Genomic DNA, 25,745 nt, shown 5'->3' on the forward strand with positions numbered 1-25,745 from the left:
TATGGACAAAAAAAAAAAGAAAAGAAAAGAAAAAAAATATAGGCTTACACAGGCTCATAGTCAGCTGTTACACACAATCCCAGCGTTTCTTTACACATCTAGTCAGTTCTTTGAGTGCTGCTCTACGGCTTACATGTGAACATGGCCATCAGGGTGTGTACCTTGGGTCTGTCTGTGCTTGCTTTGCAGAAGATGATGGAGGTACTGACTACTGCTGACCCAGAAAGGTCAGATATTGGTCAAATTTAGGCATACTGTGCATGCAGGGCTGCTGGAAAGCTTTGGAAAGAAGCCAAACTTTGGTCTTCTGTAGAAACATTTCTTGGAATCAGGACTCTCCTTTCCCTGTCTCAGGAACATTGAAATCATGAAATATATCTGTTTGTGGTATTCAGAAATTTTTCCAGGAAAACATTATAAGAAAAATTAACTGATGTTGGCTTTTTCAGTAAATATTTATTTTCAGTAAATATTATATAAAATGAAATGGAAGTTACCATTTTGTTCTATTACAGAATCCAGTAACTTTCTGCTTTTACTCCATTCAGGTTTGATTTTTACTCTGAGAATTTTGAGACAAGTAGTCAAAACAGTTAGGTCAGAGATGTGATTCAGAATTCTTAAGCATTTCTGCTGGTAGCATAAGAAAAATCTTCATTTTGTTTGACCTCATAAATGCTAAAAATAAATATTTGGTAATAAACAAATCACAAACAGTTCTTTTATGTTTTCATATTTTAATCTTTTCTTCTGGTACCATGTTTACATCTTAAAAATAGAGAAAGAACTTGTGTATATATTATAGTGGATAAAACATTCAACTCAAACCAGAAAAATCAAAGGTAAGGAATCCATATGATATCAGTACAAAAGTGATATAAGAATAGAGAGGCTTGAATATATTATCAGATATCTAGTATCATTATGACAGTTGTTAGAGTAATGTATATTAATCATAACTGCTCTTGACTGAAAGTACCAGATATATGAGAAATAGAATTTAAGCAAATGAGACATTGATTTTTTTTCTTCTGTCATATATATGTGTATATACATGTTTTTATTTTTTCTGAACACATTTGAAAGTATATTTCATACATTTTGGTACTTAATTGCTAAATATGTCAACATGTATCACTTAAGAACAAGAATTTATAACTATGCAGTACAAATTTTAATGTTCCATAGTTTTACCCGGTATTTCTAATAATATTCATTTTAGCATTTCAAAAAATTCAAGATCCAGTTAAATATTATGTCCTTTATTCAAGAATATTTCTCTTGCCTTTATTCTTTTTTAAAAATCTGTCCCTTTTAGTAACACATGACAGTAGATTGTGTGTGTGTATATACACACACACACGGAGTATAACTTTGCATTCTTGTGATTGTACATGATGTGGACATTGGTTGTGTATTCGTATATGAACATAAGAAAGTTATGTCCAATTCATTCTACTATCTTTCCCATTCCCATCCCTCCTCCCTTTCCCCCATTCCCCCCTGTTCAATCTGGTGAACCTCCACAGCCTCCTGCCCTGCCTATTGTGAGTCAGCATCCACATAACAGACAGATCATTTGGTGTTTGGGTTTTGGGATTGGTTTATTTCACTTAGCACGATAGTTTCCAGTTCCATTCATTTACCAGCAAATGCCATAATTTCATTCTTCTTTATGACTGAGTAATATTCCATTGTGTATGTGTACCACATTTTTTTTTTAACTGTTCATCTATTGAAGGGCACCTACGTTGGTTCCATAACTTAGCTATTGTGAATTGAGCTGCTGTGAACATTGATGTGGCTGTGTCACTGTAGTATGCTGATTTTAAGTTCTTTGGGTATATGCTAAGGAGTTGGATAACTGGGTTGGTTAACTGGGTCCAAGTTTTCTGAGGAATCTACATACTGCTCTCCAGAGTGGTTGCACCATTTTGCAGTCCTATTAGCAATGTATGAATGTACCTTTTTTCTCACATCCGCCAACATTTATTGTTACTTCTATTCTTGATAATTGCCATTCTGACTGGAGTGATATGGAATCTTAATGTAGTTTTAATTTGCATTTCTCTAATTGCTAGTGGTGGTGAATATTTTTTTCATGTTTGTTGATCATTTGTATTTCTTCTGTGAAGTGTCTGTTCAGTTCCTTAGCCCATTTATTGACTGGGTTATTAGTTTTTTTGGTGTTGAGTTTTCTTTTTTTTTTTTTTGAGTTCTTTATATATCCTAGAGATTAATGCTGTATCTGAGGTGCAGGTGGCAAAGATTTTTCCCATCTGTATGCTCTCTCATCATGTTCTTGATTGTTTCCTTTGCTGTGAAGAAGCTTTTTAGTTTAATACCATCCCATTTATTGATTCTTGATTTTGCTTCTTGTGCTTTAAGAGTCTTCTTGAGGAATTCGGTACCTAAACTGACTTGGCAGAGATTTGGGCCTACTTTTTCTTCTATTCAGCACAGGGACTCTGTTCTAATGCCTAAGTCCTTGATCCACTGTGAGTTGAGTTTTGTGCAGGGTGAGAGATAGGGGTTTAATTTCATTTTCACATGGATTTCCAGTTTTGCCAGCACCATTTGTTGAAGAGGCTATCTTTTCTCCAATGTACGTTTTTGGCATCTCTGTCTAATATGAGATAACTGTATTTATGTGGGTTTGTCTCTGTTTGTTCTATTCTGTACCATTAGTTTTTATGTCGATTTTGGTGCCAATACCATGCCGTTTTTGTTACTGTAGCTCTGTAGTATAATATAAGGTCTGGTATTGTGATGCCTCCTGCTTCACTCTTCTTGCTAAGGATTGCTTTGGCTATTCTGGGTGTCTTATTTTTCCAAATGAATTTCATGACTGTTTTTTCTATTTCTATGAAGAACATCTTTGGAAACTTAATAGATATTGCGTTAAATCAGTATAGCACTTTTGGTAGTATGCCCATTTTGGCAATATTAATTCTGCCTATCCAAGAACATGGGAGATCTTTCCATCTTCTAAGGTCTTTTTCAATTTCTTTCTTTGGTTTCTGTAGTTTTCATTGTAGTGGCCTTTCACCTCTTTTGTAGATTGATTCCCAAATATTTTATTTTCCTTGAGGTTTTTGTGAATAGGATAGTTTTCCTAATTTGTCTTTCAGTGGATTCATCGCTGTTGTATAGGAACGTGTTTGATTTATAGGTGTTGATTTTATATCCTGCTACTTTGCTGAATTCATTCATGAGTTCTAGAAGTTTTCTGGTGGAATTTTTTGAATCTTCTAAATATAGAATCATGTCATCAGCAAATAAGGATAGTTGAGTTCTTCTTTTCCTATTTGTACCCCTTTAATTTTTTTTCTTCAAATTGCTCTAGCTAGAGTTTCCACGACTGTGTTGAGTAGAAGTGGCGAAAGAAGGCATCCCTGTCTTGTTCTAGTTTTTAGAGGGAATACTTGCAGTTTTTCTCCATTTAGAATGATGTTGGCTTTGGGTTTGGCATATAGAGCTTTTACAATGTTGAGGTATGTTCTTACTATCCCTAGTTTTTCTAGTGTTTTGAACATGAATGGATGTTGTATTTTGTCAAATGCTTTTTCTGCATGTATTGAGATAATCATGTGATTCTTGTCTTTAATCTACTGATGTGATGAATTACATTTATTGATTTCCATATGTTGAACCAATCTGGCATCCCTGAAATTAACTCTACTTGGTCATGGTACACTAACTTTTTAATTTGGTTTGTATGCAGTTTGCTAGGATTTTATTAAGAATTTTTGCATCTGTGTTCATCAGGGATATTGATCTGAAGTTTTCTTTCCTTGATGTGTCTTTGGTTTTGGTATCAGAGTGATACTAGCTTTATAGAATGAGTTTGGAAAGGTTTCATCGTTTTCTATTTCATGGAATAATTTGAGGAGAGTTGGTGTAAGTTCTTCTTTGAGGGTCTGGTACAACTCAGCTGAGAATCCACCTGGTCCTGGGCTTTTCTTTCTTGGTAGACTTTTGATGGTGTCTCTAATTTCATTGTTGAATTGCTCTGTTTAAATTTTATATGTCCTTTGATTCAATTTAGGCTGGTCATATGTCTTTAGAATTTGTGTCTTCAAGATTTTCTATTTTATTGGAGTATAAATTTTCAAAATAGTTTCTGATTATCGTCTGTAGTTTAATAGTGTCCATTGTGATACTTGCTTTTGAAGGATATGGAAAATAGGCCACAGGGAACTTCCCTTATCTATAACTATTCCCCTGCCCACCCTCCTGCCATGTGTATAGAGAGATGTCTGTGGTAAATTGGAACTTTTGTCTTTGCAATGGGATAAAATAGAAGCCCAGGCATCAGCTGGAGGGAAGGCAGGAAGGGAAAATGGGGAGAGCACAGAAGGAACTTGCCTCTGGTACCCACCTATAGTTGAACTGGCTGTACCCAGTACAACAGGCCCTAGGGAACTTCCCTTGTCTACAGCTGTTCATCTGCCTGTCCTCCAGCCCCACCCTGAATGAACCCACCACCAAAATTCCTCCCATGATTTGGCCCTGCTAAACCCTATAAAACTTGGACCCTTGTTATAGCCTGTCACCATTTCCCCCTTGAAAATGTGTCCCTCCATTGCTTAATAAAGCCTGCTGATTCATGGAGGTCTGTCTTGATTTCTTTTTCTTTTTCTATTCTGTTTCATTTGCTTTCACCTTTTTCATCACAAATTTTGATAATTTGAGTTTTCTTTCTCTTTGTTAGCTTGGCTAATTTTATTGATTATTTCAAAGAACCAACTTTTTGTTTTATTGATTTTTTGATTGTTTTTTTGTTTCAATTTCATTGATTTCAGCTCTGATTTTAATTATTTCCTGTTTTCTACTGTTTTTTGGTGTTATTCTTCTTTTTCTAGGGCTTTGAGATGTAATATTAGGTTATTTATTTGTTGACTTTCTGTTCTTTTAATGAACGAGCTCAATGAAATAAACTTTCCTTTTAGAACTGCCTTCATAGTGTCCCAGAGATTTTGATATGTTGTATTGCTGTTCTCATTTACCTCTAAGTATTTTTTTTTTTTTTTCATCCCTGATTTCTTCTGCTAACCATTCATCATTGAATAGCATGTTAGTCTCCAGGTGTTAGAGTAGACTCTTTTTTAAATTTTATTGTTACTTTCTAATTTCATTTCATTATGATCTGATAGGATACAAGGTATTCTTTTTTTGTATTTGCTGAGAGTTACTTTGTGGCCTAAGGTATGGACTTTTTTAGAGAAGGGTCCGTGTGCTGCTGAGAAGAAATTGTATTCAGTCATTGTACATGTCTGTTAAGTCTAAATTATTAATTGTATTTTTTAGTTCTATAGCTTCTTTATTTAGTTTTTATTTGGAGGATCTGTCCAGTGGTGAGGGAAGTGTGTTAAAGTCACCCAGTATTATTGTGTTGTGGTCTGCTTCTTGAAGTTGAGAAGGGTTTGTTTGATGTATGTAGATGCTCCATTGTTTGGGGCATAAATATTTACAATTGTTATATTTTGTTGACTTATAATTCCCTTAAGCAGTATGAAATTACCTTCTTGTTCCTTCTGGTCAACTTTGGCTTGAGGTCCACTTTAATTTGATATGAAGGTGGAAACCCCTACTTGTTTATGAGATCCATGTGAATGATATGGATCATTTCTTTTCCCCCATCCTTTTAAATTCAGTCTGTGGATGTCTTTGCCTTTGAGATGAGTCTTTTAGAGAGAGCATATTGTTGGATCTTGTTTTTTAATCCAATTCGTCAGTGTATGTCTTTTGATTGAAAGTTTAGGCCATTTACATTGAATGTTATTATTGAGAAATGATTTTTATTCCCTGTCATTTTAATTTATTTCAGGTTTTTAATTTGAATTAGTTTCTCCATTGATTCACTGTTCTTTTAGTGTAATCTCTCCCTTTGCTGCTTTTCACTTTTATTTTTTTTCTTCTTCATGAAATATTGGGTATGTTTTGTAATACAGCCTTTCTAGTTGTGAATTCTTTTAACTTTTGTTTATCATGGAAGTTTTTTGTTTTCATCATCATTTCTGAAGCTTTATTTTGCTGGATATAGTATTCTTGGCTGGCATCCATTTTCTTTCAGAGCCGGTATATATTATTTCAAGACTTCCTAGCTTTGAGTGTATGGATTGAGAGGTCAGCTGCGATCTGGATTGGTTTCCCTCTAAATGTTACCTGTCATTTTTCTTTGGCAGTCTTTAAATTCTATCCTTATGTTAGGTGTTTCCATAATAATTAACCTTGGTGTGGGTCTGTTGTAATTTTGCATATTTGGGTTCCTGTAGGTCTCCTGTATTTGATTTTCCATTTCATTCTTTAGGTTTGGGAAATTTTCTGATATCATTTCATTGACTATAGATTGTGCAGTCCTTTCATTTGTATCTCTGAGCCTTCATCTATTACAATAACTTTGTTTTTTTTTTTGTTACTGGGGATTGAAACCCGAGGTGCTTAACCACTGAGCAACATCCCCAGCCCTTTTTAGTATTTTATTTAGAGACAGGGTCTTGCTGAGTTGCTTAGGGCCTTGCTAAATTGCTGAGACTGGCTTTGAACTCACAATCCTCTTACCTCAGCCTCCTCACCTGCTGGGATTACAGGTGTGTATCACCATGCCTGGCTCCAATAAATGTTAAATTTGATCTTTTTAGGTTATCCCATATTTCTTGGAAGTTCTGTTCATGGTCTCTTTTTCTCCATAGTCAGCTTTGTTTTGAAGATTATGTATTTTGTCTCTATTGCCTGAAACTCTGTCTTGCCAGTGATCTAGTCTGTTCTTGATACTTTCAGTTAAATTTTTAATTTAGTTTATTGAGTCCTTCTTTTAAGGATTTCTGCTTGATTTTTATTTTCAGACTCTCTAGCTCTTTATTGAAGTGATCTTTCACTTTCTGTATTTTCTCTCTGATTTCACTTCTTGTACCATCCTTTACTTCACAGATTAGTTCAACTATGTACATTCTAAACTCCTCTGACATGTCTTCCACTGTGTCAATGAATTTTATTATTGAAGTGTCTTGGTTTGTTTGGGGTGATTTGTTCCCTTGCTTTTTCTTGTTGTTTGTCTGTCTACCCATCTAACAGTATGAATCTGAGGCAGTAAAATTTCTATCCTGTGGACTTACAGGTCCCTGAAGGTTTCCAACACCTCACTTGCTGAGAAGCTACTTCTCTGCTTTCTTGGTTTCATGTGTTGGAACAGTCAGGAAAGCCACCTCCCTTATTTACCCATATTGACCATCTTCTTGGCTTTCTTCTTGACATGACTGGTTTTATGAGTCAAGACTAGTCTCATAACTATCCCATAATTGTGATTTGTCTGATTACTTATTTGAATCAGTTTAAATATTTTTGGCAAGAATATTGTGTAGGTGATGGTGGAACTCAGAAGTACATCAACCACAACTGGGTGCACATTTATCTGTTTATCCTGCTGTTTTTTTGATGATGTAATTAGTGTAACCACTTAGTTCTGGTAGCGTCTGCCAGATGTTACAGTAAAGATATCATTTCTATTGTAAGCAGTTTGTAGGATGATAACCTGAGACTTCATCATTTTTTTTTCCCTACAAGTCTTCTGAAAGTTAACATCACTTGATTCTTACTAAGTTATGATGATACTGGTAGTTAGCAAATACTTATTTTTGTGTTCTATCATTTCTTCTACTTTAGCTAGCATTCTTTTATAAAGAAAAAGCTTTACTTCCCAACTTCATGCCATTTTTTGAGTTTGGTATTAACTCATGAATTATTTTGGATTCAATGTGCCGTATTCCATTACTGTCATTAGTCGTTTTGATGACTGAATTGTTCCTGACTTGTCCAGTGAGTGTCTTCTCACACTGCTGTCTCTGTTCTGTTGACATGTACTCAAGGTCCATATTATACTTTCTTTTACCCCCAGATCTGGAGTCAATCATTTCACCAAAGAGTTCTGGTTTCTCAGAGTGGGGAATGATATTTAAAAGCCAAGATCTTTGTAATTGGATGTATTGTTTCTTCCAAGAGTCCCCCTTCTCCCTCAGATGGTGCCTTTTATGAGCTTGCTATACATGGTTCCACATATTTTAGCTTCTTTTGGCGGGTTCCCCAGCAGCTGGGCCCCTGAAATACTGTGTTTGAGATGTGTTCTCAGTATTTCCCACTTGAAGTGTGACTTACTTTTTCTGTGGGAGATATTATCTCTGTTCCTGGATCCCTAGTTCCCCACTCCCTTTTCTCTTTCTTCCTCCTAGTTGCCCCCTGACTTTTTCAGCTATATCATAGGATCTGTAGCTTGAACTGCTAGATTCAGTATTTCTTTTTCCCTCTTAGGTATAAATTAAAGTTTTTAGCACTTTTATGCTTTAGATGTGGAATACAATACTTTTATTTGCTCTATTTGTTTTTTTTTTTTTTTTTTTTACTTCTTGGAGTGTGTGTGGTATGATTAGAGTTTAGGTGTCTACAGTTATCCTCCAGGAGCTAAAATACCTCAAATTTTAACTGTTTTTATGGCTTCCTAAAATATGAAATGTTTGACTTCCAGCTCAAGTTTTAATATAAGTGTGGTGATTTTTGGTTAATCAGTAAGGAAACTTGGGTGTACCGTCATTGTATTTTGAAGTTTATAATGACATTTGTTCCTACCCTAAAGGGCCCTAGCCAGTATATTGTTTGAGCCTTGGGTTTCTTTGCTTTTTAAGTCTTTCTCTTTATACTTGCAGACCAAAATCAAACATTGTTCTCCATTGTCAATGCTCTGCCTCCTAAACTCTATTTTATAATTGGTGTAACAAGAGAATTTGGAATTTGGTTGACATCTTGTTAAACATGGGTATGACATTAGAATAAACAGGATCAAATGGAAGCCTAAAGTTCTCTTGGAGTTTTATTTAGAACCTGCATCTTCCCAGTGTGTCCATTTGGTGATTAAATAGCCATTCTCCCCTTATTTCTAGTTCTTTACTATGTTCCAGTTTAGTCAGTAAACTGTATAAGTTATCTTTAAAGACTGAGAGTTTACTTTAGGTTTTATGTAATAATATTGAGGTGGGGGCAATACCATGTACAAAGCTAGGGTAACTCTGGAATCAGATTCTTTGTATTCAGATCCTGACCCCACTACTTGTTGGTTATGTAATTGTGAGTATTTGCTTAACATCCCTGCAACTTCTATATTCTCATCTATAAAATGAAGATAATAATATCGTCTCCCTAATTTTCGTGAAGACAAAAAAGTTAAGTCTTTCTCTTTACACTTGCAGATCAACATCAGACATTGTTCTCCATTGTCGATGTTCTGCCTCCTAAACTCTATTTGGTGTAACAAGTTAAGATAGATTATTGGTTTATATTTACTTCTCTGAAATAGCCATTGGAGCTAATACTATATGTATTTTAAATGGGCTATCTTTAATCGATTTTATTTTAGAAAATATTTTAAAAATTAACTTTGGTTTTGTGGAAAATTCATTATGTGATACTCATTCTGTTGTGATGCTTGATGTTAATACTTGTATATAGTCACAGCCTTAAGTATGGAACTGCTATCTGGTTTTGAAAAAATGAGTACTGATTCTTGGCAATTTCACATTTTGCAAGATTTTGCAGAGTTAATGGATTTAATTGTAATTATGCATTATTGTAGTTTGCTTTTAAAGATAATTTTGGTTCTGCTGGGGATAATGCCAGAGTTCAAGTGCTAGATAGTAAGGTAACCAGGAGATGAGTGAAATAATTATGGTGTTAAGTGAAGCTGGTGCTTAAAATGCTTTCATTATGTATCAGCCACAAATAATAAAAAGGGCAATCTTAATTATTGAGTTTACAGTGAAGTTGGAAAAATTATCATGTTTAGCATTTAAAGTACAAAGATTTGAATTTTGGTATGCAGAAATGATTGTAAGCATAAGTAGAACATTATGGGATCTAAATAAGAAGAATATATATATATATATTTAAAATGAAAATGCTAATTTCTTCTTCACTGATTTTACTATTTTCTCTACTGTTTTCTTAACTACTATCATGGCCCCAGATCTTAAATGCAAGTCTGCCTAATCTGTATCTTTCTTACCCCAAAACCTGTAGTCATACCCTTTACTAGACTGCCTTTTAAAACCTTTGTCATTATAACATAATATATATTTGTCATATTTGAAATGTTTCCTAATAAGTGCATATTGTATGTATTTTGTTCTCATTTTATCGATTTTCTTGGTAAGAATCCCTACTAGGTGACCGTCATGAACAGAACTATCATGTAAGGTTTGGGAATCTTTTAGATTCTAAGCTTATCTTGGCCGTCATCATTTACTCTTCCATGATTTTGGGCTGGTCTCTTAATTTCTGAGTTGTTTTGTGATCTGTTAAATGAGGACAATCATTTCAATATACAGTTGTTGAATAAATGATGTATTTCCTAGCTAGCCTACTGATTTCAGAAACATTGCCAAGAGTTTTATTTGTTTAATTGTTTTGTGTTTTCTTAAGCATGTGGCTGTATTTGGACTTCTAATTTTTTCTCCTGTAGATAACAGACAAGAGAGTATCCAGAAGACATGCCATTCTTGAGGTAGTGGGTGGTCAGCTTCGAATCAAACCGGTAAATATGTCATTACATATTTATTTTTTAATTTTGTCTTTCACTGTTTCAGTACATAATTAAAGGTGTTTATTTTCTGAGGTTATGGAAATAGGGAATTAAAGTCAGAATATGTCTTTCTCATTGACAGAAGATCCTTGGGAGGTTAAGATCTAAACTATTGGGGCTGGGGCCATAGCTCAGCAGCAGATCACTTACTTAGCACACATGAGGCGCTGGGTTCGCTCCTTAGCACCACATAAAAATAAACAAATAAAATAAAGGTATCCTGACCATATACAATGACAAAATTAAAAAAAAAAAAATGTAAATTATTAAACTATGTATTTTCTCATAGGACAGACCTACGTTTTTATGCTTAGAATTTAATGAAAAAATTACTGCTGGTTCATTTATATATTATGATTTTGTTCATAACTGCACATTTCAAATAAGATTGTATAAGAAAACCTGTAACTATGTAATAGTTGGTTTTTGGGGGTAGGAGTTGCATAGTGACTTAAGTGTCATAAGATTGTATTTCAACAGATTTCTGTACTATATATAGATTTGACTATTTCTAAAACTTAGAACTTGTTCAACCTCAATTTTTTTTTTTTTTTTTTTTTTTTTTTGCTGAGGTTTGAACACAATGTCTTGCTCATGCTATATAAGTGTTCCTCCTTTGAGCTATATCCTTAGCCCTCTGAGTTTTTAAAAATAATTTTTATTTGGAAATTCTGTTGCGGACTCTAATTTGTTTTTATAGTTTAAGCCTCAGTGATTTTCAGGGGCAGCAGTTCTGAGAATATATTATGTGATTATTCTCTTTCATTTGCAGAATCTGTTCTATAGGAGATGAAGTATTTGTATAAGGATCTATTAATTTTTGACTAGATGGTGTGGTAGTAAAATTATTATTATGGAATTAAATTATTAATTTATATTTTAAAACCAGTTTGTATTTTCACCTTTTATGTACAACTGCTTGTTGTTTCATTAGTTCCTTCTTTTTACACAGGTATTACTTTCTTTTATTATTCCATATTGAACTGTTTACAAATTTGAAAAGTATCTTTTTTTTAATTAAAGCATTATAGCTATACATAGTAGTTAGGTACATTGTGACAAAAATCATATATGCATGGAATTTGATTTATCTCATTTTAGTACCTGTTCTCCACCTTTCCCTACCCTCCTTCCTTCCCCCATTCTCCTTCCTCCACTCTACTTATCTTCCTTTCCCTTATTTACTTTTTATTGGTACTTTCTACGTATACATAAAGGTGAAATTCCCTGTGGTTTGTTTATATATGTATATGATGTGACTTTTTAAAATTAATTCCTCATTTCTCCCCTTTTCCATCCCTCTTCTCTCCCTCTTGATCCTCCTTGTACTCCACTGATCTTCTCTATATTTTTATATTTGACTCCCCTTCCCTTATTTTTTAATTTAATTTATTTATTTTTTGTATTTAGCCCCTTTCCTTATTTTGCTCTAACTTCCACATATAAGAGAAAACATTTAATCCTTAATTTTCTGAGTCTGTCTTATTTCACTTAGCATGATGCTCTTCATTTCCATCCATTTACTGGCAAATGCCATAATGACATTCTTTATGGCTAACTAAAACTCCATTGTGTATATATGCAACATTCTCTTAATCCATTAATCTATTGATGGTCATTTGGTCTGATTCTGTAATTTGGCTAATACAAATTGTGCTGCTATAAACACCGAAGTGGATGTATCACTATAGTATGCTGATTTTAGATCTTTTGGATAAAAACCAAGGAGTGGGATAGTCATGGTGGTTCCATTCCTAGTTTTTTGTGAAATCTCCATATTGCTTTCCAGAGTGGTTGAACTAATTGCAGTCCCACCAGCAATGTATGAGTGAACCTTTCCCCACATTCTTTCCAGCATTTATTATAATTTGTATTCTTGATAATTATCATTTTGATTTATATTTCCCTGATTGCTAGAGATGTTGAACATTTTTTCATATATTTGTTGACCATTTGTGTTTCTTCTTTTGAGAAATGTCTGTTTAGTTCTTTTGACCATTTATTGATTGGGTTATTTGTTTTACTTTTTTTAAGTGTCGAGTTTTTTGAGTTCTTTATAGACTCTGAATATTAAACCCTGGTCAGAAAAGCATCTGGTAAAGCTCTTTCTGTAGGATCTCTTCAAACTCTTAATCATTACTTTTGATGTGTATATCTTTTTAATTTGATGGCATCCCACTTTATGATTCTGTTTTTTTTTTTTTCCTTGAGCTTTAAGGGACTTGTTAAGGAAGTCAGTTCATGCACCAAAGTGATAGAGTGTTGATCCTGTGTTTTCTTCTAGCAGTTGCAAAGTTTTGGTTCAATTTCTGAGTCTTTGATCAATTTTGACTTATGTTTAGGGTGAGAGATAATGCTTTAGTTTCATTATTCTACATATTGATATCCACCATTTGTTTAAAAGGCTCTCTTTTGCAGCATAGATTTTTGGCACCTTTGTCAAGTATCAAATCAGATGGCTATAAATATGTGGGTTTGTCTCTGTGTCTTCTATTCCATTCCATTGGTTTTCATGTCTATTTTGATGCCAATATCATGCTGTTTTTGTTACTATAACTCTGTAGTATAATTCAAGATCAGATATTGTGATGCCTCCGGCATGACTCTTCTTGCTGAGGACTGCATTGGCTATTAAGGATCTTCTTCTTCCAAATGAATTTTAGGACTTTTTTTTTCTAGTTCTGTGAAGAATGTCATTAGAATTTTGATGGGGATTGCATTGAATCAATTGCTTTTAGTAAGATGGCCATTTCTATAATATTAATTCTGCCTATCCAAGAACATGGGATTTCTTTTCATCTTCTAAGTTTTCCTCAATTTCCTTCTTTGGTGTTCTATAATTTTCATTATAGAGATAGTTCACCTGCTTGGTTAGATTAATTCCTAAGTATTTTATTTATTTATTTATTTATTTTTGAGGTTAAATTGTGAATGGGGTGGTTTCCCTGATTTCTTTCTCAGCAAAATCACTATTGATTTATGAGTATTGATCTTATATCCTGCTACTTTGCTGAACTCATTTATCAGCTTTAGAAGTCTTCTGGTAGAGTTTTTTGGGTCTTCTAGATAAATGATCAAGTCATCAGCAAACAGATAGTTTGAATTCTTCTTTTCCTGTTTGTATCCCTTTAATTTACTTTTCTTGCCTGGTTGCTCTGCCTAGAAAGTTTTAAGAGCTATATTGAATAGAAGAGGTAAGAGTGAACATCTTCCTTGTTCCTGATTTTAAAGGAAAGTGTTCGGTTTTTCTCTGTTCACTATGATGTTGACTTTGGGTTTGTCATGTATAGCCTTCATAATGTTGTGGTAAGTTTCTTTTATCCCTAGATTCTTCTGTGTTTTTGACATGAATGAATGCTGTATTTTTATTAAAGGCCTTTTGTGTATCTATTGAGATGATCATAAGATTCTTGTCCTTAATTTTATTTAAGCGGTGAATTACATTTATTTATTTGCATATGTTGAACCAGCCTTGCATCCCTGAGATGAAACCTATTTGATCATGGTGTATTATGTTCTTGACGTGTCTTCTTTGAAAGTGGTTTGCTAATATTTTATTGAGAATCTTTGCATCTGTGTTCATCAGGAATATTGGGCTGTAGTTTTCTTTTCTTGCTGTGTCTTTGTCTGGTTCTGATATCAGGATTATACTAGATTCATAGAATGTTTTTGGGAGTATTCCCTCCCTTTCAATTTCATGGATTAATTTGAGAAAGACTAATGTTAGTTCTTCTTTAAAGGTCTGGTAGAACTCAGCTGAGAATTCATCTGTTCTGGACTTTTCTTTTTTGGAAGGCTTTTAATTGCTGTTTTAATTTCATTACTTGATATTGATCTGTTTAGGGTTTTCATATCTTTTTCATTTGAGTATGTTACATATGTGTAGAAATTTGTCAATGTCTTCTAAACTGAAAAATATCTTTTTAATTCTAGTATTGGGAAAATGTTTGAATAGAGCTGAATTTACCCTGTCTTAACCTTGAATAAATAATTAAAAAATTTTCTATCTCATTCTTTATTTCAGAAAAAGTATTAATATTTGTAGTCAGCATCCCTTGAGAACTCCATTAATTACCGTCAATTACTCATCTCTGGATTCCTTTTCATCTATCTTATTCTTAGATGAAATTTACTGGAAAATAAAACTCCTTTATTATGGGAATTCTGACTAATCTTTGGATCCCTAATATTTAGCATAATACCTACCACATTGTAGTACTTAATTAAGATATTTAATGCAGAATAAGTGCTGTAATAAGAACTGTAGATGACATTTCTTGGGGTTGGGGACATCATGGATTTTTTAAAAAAGTGTGTTGTTTCCCCAGTTTCTAACATCCTTATAATCAACTGCCTTGGCTTAAAATAAAGTTGTTTGTTGTTAATGAAACCCATTAAAGGAAAGAATATAGTAATCTTTTAATTTATAGTCTGCCTTTTCTGATAGAATTTATTATTAGTTTAGATTTACTTTTTTCAAAATAGCAATTATGACTAATAATACAGCTGTCCCTCAAGTGAAAGATCCATATCTTAAAACTGACTTTCTATATGGTTTAGATTCACTCCTCTATAATTCACGTTAATGAATGGAAGATTTTATACTGAGTACTTTTTTGGATAAGTATTATGTCTTTAAAAAGTTATTATGGAACATTTATGACATAAAAGTATAAAGAATAGTATGGTGTGCTACATGTACTTCTGGATGCCAACTTACTACACATTGGAAGACATGAGAAAACATATTTACTTTTAAGGAAATGTACAACTTTAATACCAGAATTTGAGTGCTGTCTTAGAAAAAAATATTAAATTTTGAATTTCGTTTCAAGAATTTTTGTATTTACTTTATTTTACTTGAAGGAAATTTGTATTTTAGATTTGGCAATGTACTTGTAGATCCTTTGCTCTATGTAACATTAATTCAGTTTCAGTAAAATATCACCTTGAAATAGATTATTTATTTGTATAACTAAACCAACAAAGTACAATATAGAGAAATTTACAGAAATTCTAAAACTATTGTTAATAGAAATTTTAAGAACTTACAAATAATGAAAATGAGATGGACAGATCACTAATACTTTATTCATTTTATCTGTGTTATATCTTATGTATGTTTTGTATAATTTATTCTCTGTTCCCTAATCAGTTACAAATACTTTGACCACCTAAAGCATACTATATATGCATCTGTAAAAAAGGTTGGAAGGGAAGTTTTAGTTAAAAAAAAACTTTGTAAAATTATATAAATGAATATAGCAAATATTTCTATTATAATGATTCCTTCTGTATGTTGTTTGAAAGTATGTTTAAATGATAAATGCTTTTCTACTTTCCTTCAATTTGAATATCCAAATCCTCCACCAAATAAAAAAATGGTTTTGACAGTGCTGTTGCCTGCAATTAAGGCAATTACTAGTTGAAACTTTTAAGTTGGATAAATTTCTATCTTTTTTTCCCCTGTAATATTTCTCCCTTAAAAAATTCTTTGGCTTTCCTGCAGTTCTTGGAAATAGTGCATGAGGAGATGATGTTAGCTCATGAGGAGATGATGTTAGCTTTTTTATGTCATTTAAATGTAATCTGCTGTCTAATATCAGCAGGGAGAAAATGCATTATAAAGGCAAACTGATGTGTTTTCTATAAACGACTGTATTACCAGTGGTTAGTTATATCTTCAGGATGAATTCATAATTGTCAGTGTTATAGTTAATTTTAATAAAATCTTACTCATTTTGACTCTTGAATAACTTAGGCAGTAGTTCTATAAGTGTATATAAGTCACAGGATTTTTTTGCCTAGTTATGTTGATCCTCAAAACATATGCCTTTAGATGATTGTGCTTTTTCTGTTTCACAAAATTCTTGAGTCATGATTGTTTTTCTCCCTAGAAGTTCTGAGTATACTGTAAAATATCTGTAAAATCCTATAGTAGCTTTTCCTTGACTCATTTTGTTAAAAAAAAAAAAAAAAACTTTCTAAATTAAACAAACAAACAAAAAAAGCACTGAAAATAAAAGAGCCTCTTTTTGGGTATACATCAGTCTTTCTTTAATATTTAATGATAACTTCAAGAGAAAGCTATAGAAAATTGATTTACATTTTAGTTCCATTTCTACAGGGTTAATGCATCCTTTGCAGCACTTCTTAAGTTATAGCATAATCTATTTAAGTTTGCATTTACAATTCCTCAGATATGTTAAAAGGCATGCACCAACAATATGTCTCTCATATAGATAGCTTGTATATTTTATTCACAGTGGGCTTGGGTTTGCTAATATTTTGTCTGCCCTTGTCTGCTTTTAGGATCAGAGTTAAATTCTTCTCATTGAAGGAAATGGGGATCCACTCATTTCTTTTGGCTTCAGGAAGAATTTGAAAATTCAGTAAAATCTGTAAATCTATTTGGTTCTGGTTTTGGGAGAGGTTGGAAAAATTTTTATTCTAGTTTCGGTGATGCTGGTGATCAAACCCAGAACCTCACCCATGCTAGATAAGTGCTCTACCTCAGAGCTGCATCCACAGCTCTAATTTTATGTTTTTAAAAATATTATAGGTCCAATTCAATCTACTTTTCTTTTTATAATAAAATACTCTAAAAAATAAACCAGACACATATACACATAAATGTACTTTTACTATTTTTAGTCAGTTTTAAGATAATTGTGACCTTTAGCATTACTTTTTAATTTATTTACATAAAGTATTTGTAGTTTTAAGTTTTGTTTTATATGTATTTATGTCATTGTTTTTATTTCAGGATTTTTTTTTGTATCTATGTGTGTGTCTTCTTCCTATTCAGTTTTTAATATTGTTGAATATTTGCCTCCTTTGTAACTTTTAAAAACTGCCTTTTGGACCTTATGTTTGCATGCCATTTTAGTTGGATTTTAAATAGTTTGACATAGATTTTTTTTAGCCAACTCTCAGTGAGTATTACATATTATGTAGGTTTAACCTATTATATAGGTTTAAGCTAAAGGATCAGATGTTGAACTTTCTCAGAATGTCATTTTTCTTCTTAGTTCTGGGATCTCTAGTTTAAGAAAAAGAAAATGATGATTGTGGAACATTGGTTCATTTTCTTCATGGGATTTACTAACTGCCTAATAGTTAATTACCTATATTTTAAAAATAAAACGCTCTCAACTGAGGCATATATTCAAACTTAATATTTCTTTGTCTTTGGATTTGTGATAACTTTGTAAAGAAATATAATTTCCTTTCTTAAGTGTTTTGCCTTTTCTATTCCTACAACTTTATGCCTGTGTATTTAATATCCTACCCTTTTTAAGCTTAGGACTTTGTTAATATTTAATGTTATTTAGAGATTCATCTGAATTTTTATAGTAGTTGTGACTAAAAATATGGTTTTAATTATAAGAAGCAAATTCGCTTAAAGAATATTCAGGATTCATACAAAAACTATGTATATTCCTGCTGGAACTCATGTCTCTTTCATGAACCCAGAGTTCTTGACTGTGCCAGGCATGGCATACTCAAGAAAAGGGAGCTTCACTTAATAAGACGAGGAGTAAATGGAATAATTCCTAAGTCCAGCAGTGTGTACAAGCTCAGAAACTGCTGATGTGTCGTGTGCTTGTTATGCCCAAAATCTCTATCTCCCATGAGGCAGAGGACCACTTCAAGAGAAATTAGGAGTGACTGTTAACATAGTGAAAGGTTCTTGAATATTATGTTTAAATTGTAACTTGAGTTTTAAAAATCAACCACTCTTTACTCTTTAGGAATACAGTGTTGCATAAATTACAGTGCATCTTATGCAGTCTTGTATATATTTTGTAAAATGACTCTTACCAATAAATTAATGAACTGCCAAATTGGTATTGCCTTTGTTTTAAATTTTTACCTCTAACTTTTATCTCCAAGTTTTATTTTACTGTTTCTTACAACACAGATTTAAAGGGTAGAAATGTTTCTAATAGCAGATATACATAGAAGTGACTTATGACCAAATCCTCATGAAATTAGAGTTAGAACTAGGAAGATTATATTAATCTATCTTCAGTTATGTCTGGAATTTTGTTGTTGTTCTTCAGCATATGTCCAGTCCCAGGATGGTAATTACTCTGCTTTACTGGAGATTGTTTATGCCGCCAGAAAAAAAAATCTCATTTAAACTGATGAAGTTACTCTATGTAAAGTTGCTTTGTCCAACACTAAAACTTATTTATTTTAAAAAATCCAATGATATTGATAATAAAAGCTATCTGACCTGTGGAAATGGCCCATTTTAACTTGACTGTAGTTGAAATTTTTAAAGTGTCTTTCAACATAGTTTTTTTTTTTTTTTTTTGAGACAACTCTCATTTTTGTTAAGGAGCTAGTCAATGGCAAACATAATTTAAAATAGTAGCTTATGTAATAGTTTCAACTGAGATATTCTTATTACTTGTGACTTGAATATGGATGATAATCTTTATAATTGCAGTTCATTCAAACAAAATAAGATTCCTTTTCAAGGGAGCTAGAATGAAAACTGTGTTGTTTGCTTGAGAGACTTGATCAGAATTTCCCTTCTCATTGTTTCTCATTTCTAAATTGTATTAAGATGCTCATGTTTCTTATCCCAATGTTCAATTGTCTCTGCAGAAGACTTTTTTTAACTAGTTAATTCATAACTTTGCTTTTTTATTTGATTCCTGGAGTAGTTGGAGGCAGTTCTTTTCTTACTTATGTATAAATACTAATTATCGTACTTATGAAGGCAAGTTTATTAAACTTCTAAGTATACGTTTACATGTAAATTGTTTTAATACCAAAATTCTAGGTCAGTTCATATTTAGTTGTATTTCTATTGTAGTTTCAAGTCCCCAAATCACTGTATTCCTTTTTTTTTTTTGATAGATACACACAAATCCATGTTTTTATCACTCTTCTGAGAAAAGCCAGCCCTTACCAATGAAGATAAATCTATGGCGCTGGTTGAATCCTGGTGATAGTTTTTCATTGTTAGTTGACAAATACATTTTTCATGTTTTTGCTACACATTCGGAAACAGAAATGGAATGTACGTTGAGGTAAGACTGTATGGTGAAATGAGAGTTAGTAATGATAGTTCTAATTCCTTGGCTATCACAAATACTTTAGTAGAAGCCATTCTAGGCTCTGAATTGGAGCTATAGTAGCTACATAATTTGTGTGTATGTGTGGGTGCACGTGTGTGTGTTTCTAGAAAACATTTGACTTTGGAAACTCAGCAACTCATTATGCCTTAATAATGACTGATCCCATATGTGGTATCTTTTACCTTTGTATTCAGAATGTATTTTCCATTCAGTAGTAACCAGGATAGTTAATTTGAAAATGACTACATTTTTCTCATTTTTTTAGCTTGCTAAATTTTATTAAGGTATTAACCCCTTAGACGTAGTTATGTATCTGTTTTTATAAAAATAACAGAAAACACAAAATAGGAAAACTAAGGAAATGAGATATTAGTATAAACATACTGATAATCTATCATAAAGTTAAAATTCAAACCCTAGTTTTTTGAGTCAGTCATTGGAATATTATTTGGCTTTAAAAGTTTATTTTTCGTAAAATACATAAACTAGACCTGTAGAAGTGGACAAAATTGTACAGAGTATATTCTTTAATTGCAATATTAACTTGAAATCAATAACAATGAGATATCTATAAAAATCTTCACATTTTAAAATTTACACACTTCTAAATAACTCTTGGTCAAAAATAAGTCACAAAGAAATCAGAAAATATTTTGAACAGTGATACTGAAAATAGCATAAAACCTGTGAGATGCAGCTACCTTAGTTCTTAGACAAGAAAGATATAAAATCTATACTACTTTAAGAAGATAAAGGAGCAAATTAATCCCAAAGTAAAAAGAAAAAAAAAAGGAACTATACAAGACTGAAAGTCAATGCAATAGAAAAGAGACAAAAAGAAGGTCAGCATAACCATAGTGGGTTATTCGAAAAGATTGATAAACTTGGTAAAATCATAGTAGGGCTTACTAAGAAAAAAAGAAAACACAGATTATCAGGAATAGAAGAAGGAATATCTTTGTTGATACTGCAGACCCTAAAAGAAAAACGAAGAAATATGCAAAACTATGCCAATAAATTTGGCCATTTAGATGAATTGATACATTTCTTGAAAAATAAAACTTACCAAAATGGATACAGGAAGGAAAAAATAGTGGATGACTCCTATCCCATTAAAAAAATCGAATTGTTATTTTAAGAATTTCCCACAGGGAACATCAGTAGCAAATTCTGTTGAACTTACAAGGAAAAAACAATGCCAATATTATACCTTTTTTTTGTTTGTTTCAGAAGTACAAGATTATATATTTCCTAACTTGCTTTATGGAGCTTCCCTCATTCTCATACGAAAGTCAGACAAAACTTTACAAGGAAATAAAGGAAAAACTAAAGACCAACATTTCTCATAACAAAGTATTTATGAATCAAATCTAGCAATATGTAAAAAGAAAGACATACCATGACCTAAATACAAAATACCTAAATACAAAAGCTAAAACTTTATAAAGTCCTAGGAGAAACATAGGTGTAAATTTTTACAACCTTGCTTTAGGCAATGGTTTCTTAGATATAACACCAAAGGTACAAACAAATAAAGAAAAAATAGATAAATTGAACTTTATCACATTTAAAAACTTATGTTTCTAAGGACAGTCCAGAAAGTAAAAGGGCACCAACAGTATGTGAGGAAATAATTGTAAATCATGTCTCACAATTGATTTATACTCAGAATAGCCAGAAAAAAATTTCATAACTCAACACAAAGACAACCCAATTTAAAAATGCACATCTGATTTGAATAGTTATTCTTAATAAGAATGTGAAAAGATGTTCAATATCATGAATTATAGGGTAATTCAAAGTAAAACCACAGTGAGATACCACTTCATATCTACTAGAAAGGCCTTACTCCAAAGATATTAACAAATGTTAAGAATGTGGAAAAACTAGGAACTCATATATTACGATGGGATTGCAAAATGGTACATCTTACGTGGAACATATTGTGATAGTTCCTCAGCATTTTAAACATAGAAAAACCCCTTCTAGGTTTATAACCAAAAGAATTGAAAATATGTCTATATAAAGACTTATACATGGGGCTGGGGATGTAGCTCAGTTGGTAGAGTGCTTGCCTCACAAGCACAAGGTCCTGGGTTCAAATTCCCAGCATCACAAAAAAAAAAAAAAAAAAAGACTTATACATGGATATTCACAGTAACATTATGCATAATAGCCAAAAAGTGAGTAAAAACACAACTTTATCAGTTGTTGAATTGATATCAAATGCAGAATATTCATAGAGTAGATAATTATTCCTGCCACTCAATATGATTCCCACCATTGAAATTCACGTCTGTCTAGGTGCAGTGACTCAAGCCTGTAATTCCAGCTACTCGGGAGACTGAGGCAGAAGGATCACAAGTTCATAGCCAGCCTTAGCAACTTAGTGAGGCTCTGTTTCAAAAAAAAAAAAAAAAGAGTGGGGTTGTGATGTGGCTCTGTGGTTAAGTACTGCTGGGTTCAATCATCCCTGGTATCAAAAAAAAAAAAAAAAAACTGCCTTTAAAGATTATTCTTTGTATAAGAAATACTAAAACAAAATAAGCCATTAATTAGATACTTCTCAGCTAGACACATTTTTAAAATCTTCCACCTTCAATTTTTGAAGTTCACATTTATTGATGCATAGTTTACCTGCAGAATTTATTCATTTTGGCAAATATACATAGTTGTGTTAAGGGCCACTGCAGTAAGATAGCACTTTCATTCCCCAAAAAGGACCATTATGCTTCTTGTAGTTCCTTCACTCTACCTCCAGTCCTTGTCAACTGCTGAGGTGATCTCTGTCCATGTAGCTTTATTTTATGATATCCTTTAAATTGAAGTATACAATATGCTTTTTAAATAATGATTCAACAACTGTGTATGATCCTAATGCACTTTGCAGAGAATATGAAATAAGTAGTTCAGCAAGTATGTTCCCCATGTGACCATGGATACTCCTGTGTAAGGAAATTAAGTTTTTAGTTGTACTATAAATTTTAAGGAGATTTCATAAGTGGTGATACTGGCCACAACTCTGGTATCAGCTGTGTAAACTTGAACTCAGGATTTTGTTAATTATTTTTCCAAGAGCTTAGCTGATGGTCTTGCAGTTTACATTATCACTTTAGATACAGGGTAGTGATCTTAACTTTTATCTGGGAAAATATTAAATAAAATAAATAGCTCTTAAGCTTTGAGAGAGATGGTTGCCACACATCTCATAAATCGCTATGATTTCTAGGCCTATGATTTGGAAAGATTAGTTTATTTCATGGCAATATGGGTGGCAGAAGAAAAAGAGTATATTCTACATATTTTATTCTACCATTTTATAATCTGTCTTTTTATTTTTGCTGAGTTTGAGAAAAGGAACACAACAATGACATGGTTTCTGGCAGAAGTGTTTTAAATGATTAAAAAATAAATTTCTATTTTATTTTATAGAAACAGCCAAATGCTTGATGAAGATAATATATTAAATGAAGCACCAAAATCTCCTGTGACTTATTTACCTGATAAGACAACTGGCACCTCACAACTAGAAAGAAGCACAGAACTAGCCAAGATCCAGACTACTACCACTAATAGTGTGGTGAGAAATTTCAAATAGCATCCACTCATAACATGTTCTTCAAGTTATTTTGAGGACACAAAAGACAACTAAAATTAGTCTTATTGTAACAGTCTTCCTAGCATTGATTTGTTTTGCTGTTATGTTAAGCTTTAGAGACTATCACACTGGGATAACACTTCAACTAATAGACATAATGAATTTCTCAAAGAAATTTAACTCAATCCATAGTTGTAGATGGATATTTTGTTTTTTTTTGCAAAGTAAATAATTTTACAAACGCTTAATGATGCACGATTGTCTTTAGGAGTTAATGAATAGGTGCCTTTTTAGTCTTTCCTAGGTGAATGTAGAGACTTCAGTAAGCAACAATCAAACCCTGCCCAGAGGAAAAGAGTCCTTCCAGCTTGGATGTTAGCAGAGAATTTAAGTGATCAAAACCTTTCAGCACTTGTCATCGGTGGAGGTAGTTTTTTGTTTCTGCTAATGCTGACTTGAAGGAAAATATCAAACAGATTTAGAAAGTTTTCTGAACAAAGAGAATGGTGATTGTGTAGGTATAGCTTAGCCTAAGAATTTTTTAGGTGTACATAGAGTCTAATTTAAAACACAAGGTGTTATTTATGCCGTTCATCAAATACTATCCTAATGATAGTATTTATTCTGTTTATCCTAATGATTTTTTTTATTTAACAAGTGCTGTTATGTGTCACATTTAGGATATTAATATAGATTTTCAAATCAACTTGTTGGTTTTACATTTAAGATAAAATTTTAGTACAATAAAAACATTTAAAATTAGTTTCATTAATTTTTTTTTTCATACCAGGGATTGAACCCAGGGGTGCTTAACCACTGATCCACATCTCCAGCCTGGTTTGTTTTTTTTGGGGGGGCGGGGTACCAGGGATTGAACTCAGGGGCACTTGACCACTGAACCACATCCCCAGTCCTATTTTGTATTTTATTGAAAGACAGGATCTCACTGAGTTGCTTAGCACCTCACTTCTGCTGAGGCTGACTTTGAACTCACAGTCCTCCTGCCTCAGCCTCCTCCTGCCTCAGCCTCCTGAATCACTGGGATTATATTAATTGAATTTTTAAAAAGCCAAATGCACAATGTTTGTGCTGAGAGATTTAAAAATGATGTGACCTCTCTCCTAGTGTAGCGCACTATCACTACACTGTCACTTGTGATAAATATCACAATAATTTATGATTTCTGCTGGGTATTCCCATTGCTTCAAGAGTTTTTAAATGTTTACTAATTGTCTTATTTAGGCAAAATTTTATTTATTAGGAAGTACCTGAATTTACTTAATTAAAAGGGAATTTGTAAAGTTAGCCTGGTTATACAAATCCAAGTGAAGGATGGCTATCAGGTCTCACAGCCTACTCCTGTTCCCTACTCTTCTCTTCCCTTCTCTGGACACGTGATCTTACTTTGTTTACCTCCCTCCACAGCAGAGGCTGGTGATTTCTGTTTGTCTATGTTTGTGCACATGGCTCTGACTTGCCTAACTTCTGGTATTGGCTTACCTCTTCTCTCTTTAAGCCTTCTCTACCAAATAGTTAATAGGTAGTTGTGTTTCCTAGTTCTATCTTTGAGATAAGAGATTCTGGCCCACTTTAAGTCAGGTACAGGTTTTCTTAGAGGGCATCATCAGGAAGGAAATGATGGGCATCTCTAATATACATATACAAATGCAAAAGTCAGTCAAAAACCTGTGTAAATAGTTTCAAATTTTTTTCAATCTGCTCTGTAACATTATTCATTTAAATGTATTTTAATTGACAATATAATAATCTGTGTATATTTATGGGGTACAATGTGATGTTTTGATTGACATATACATTGTAGAGACTCATTCAATCTAATGAACATTCCCATTACCTCACCAACTTATCTTTGCAGGGAGAATGTTAAAAATCTATTCTCTCAATAGTTTTGAAAGATATGTACTATATTACCTGTGGTTACAAGGTAATGCAATAGATCACTAACATCTACTCCATCAACCTAACAGAAACTTTGTACCCTTTGAGTAACATCTCCTCTTTTCCCATCCCTCTCCCTCCTCAAGTTCCTCCTCTACCTTTCTACTTTTTTATGAGATCAGCTTTTTAGATTCCTCATATAAGTGATATCCTACAAAATATTCTATTTTGGTGCCTGGTTATTTCATTTAGGATAATGTCCTCTAGTTCTATGCATGTTGTAACAAATGACAGAATTTACATCCTTCAAAAGACTACGTAGTATTCCACTGGGTATCTCTACTATATTTTCTTTATCCATTCATCTGCTGGTGACACTTAGGTTGCTTCCATATCTTGGCCATTGCAGATAATGCTGCAATTATCATGGGTGTAATAGCTTTCCTTTACCATAACAAATACCTGAGATAATCAACTTATGGAGAAAAAAAGACTTATTTTGGCTCACAGTTTAGGAGGTTTGAGT

General features: G+C 32.7%; 1 protein-coding gene across 3 annotated transcripts in view; it reads left to right on the forward strand.

Annotated features, from left to right (window-relative positions):
* The window catches only part of Aplf (aprataxin and PNKP like factor), a 108,357-nt gene that overhangs the window by 5,486 nt on the left and 77,126 nt on the right, over positions 1-25,745 (forward strand). For all 3 annotated transcript variants that reach the window (XM_047522484.1, XM_047522482.1, XM_047522481.1), the window contains exons 2-5: positions 10,508-10,579; positions 19,502-19,674; positions 23,155-23,302; positions 23,615-23,747. In XM_047522484.1, the coding sequence (XP_047378440.1) occupies positions 10,508-10,579; positions 19,502-19,674; positions 23,155-23,302; positions 23,615-23,747 (526 nt within the window). The remainder of the gene's footprint in view (positions 1-10,507; positions 10,580-19,501; positions 19,675-23,154; positions 23,303-23,614; positions 23,748-25,745) is intronic.

The sequence above is a fragment of the Sciurus carolinensis genome, chromosome 13 (assembly GCF_902686445.1).
Source record: "Sciurus carolinensis chromosome 13, mSciCar1.2, whole genome shotgun sequence".
Lineage (NCBI taxonomy): Eukaryota > Metazoa > Chordata > Mammalia > Rodentia > Sciuridae > Sciurus > Sciurus carolinensis.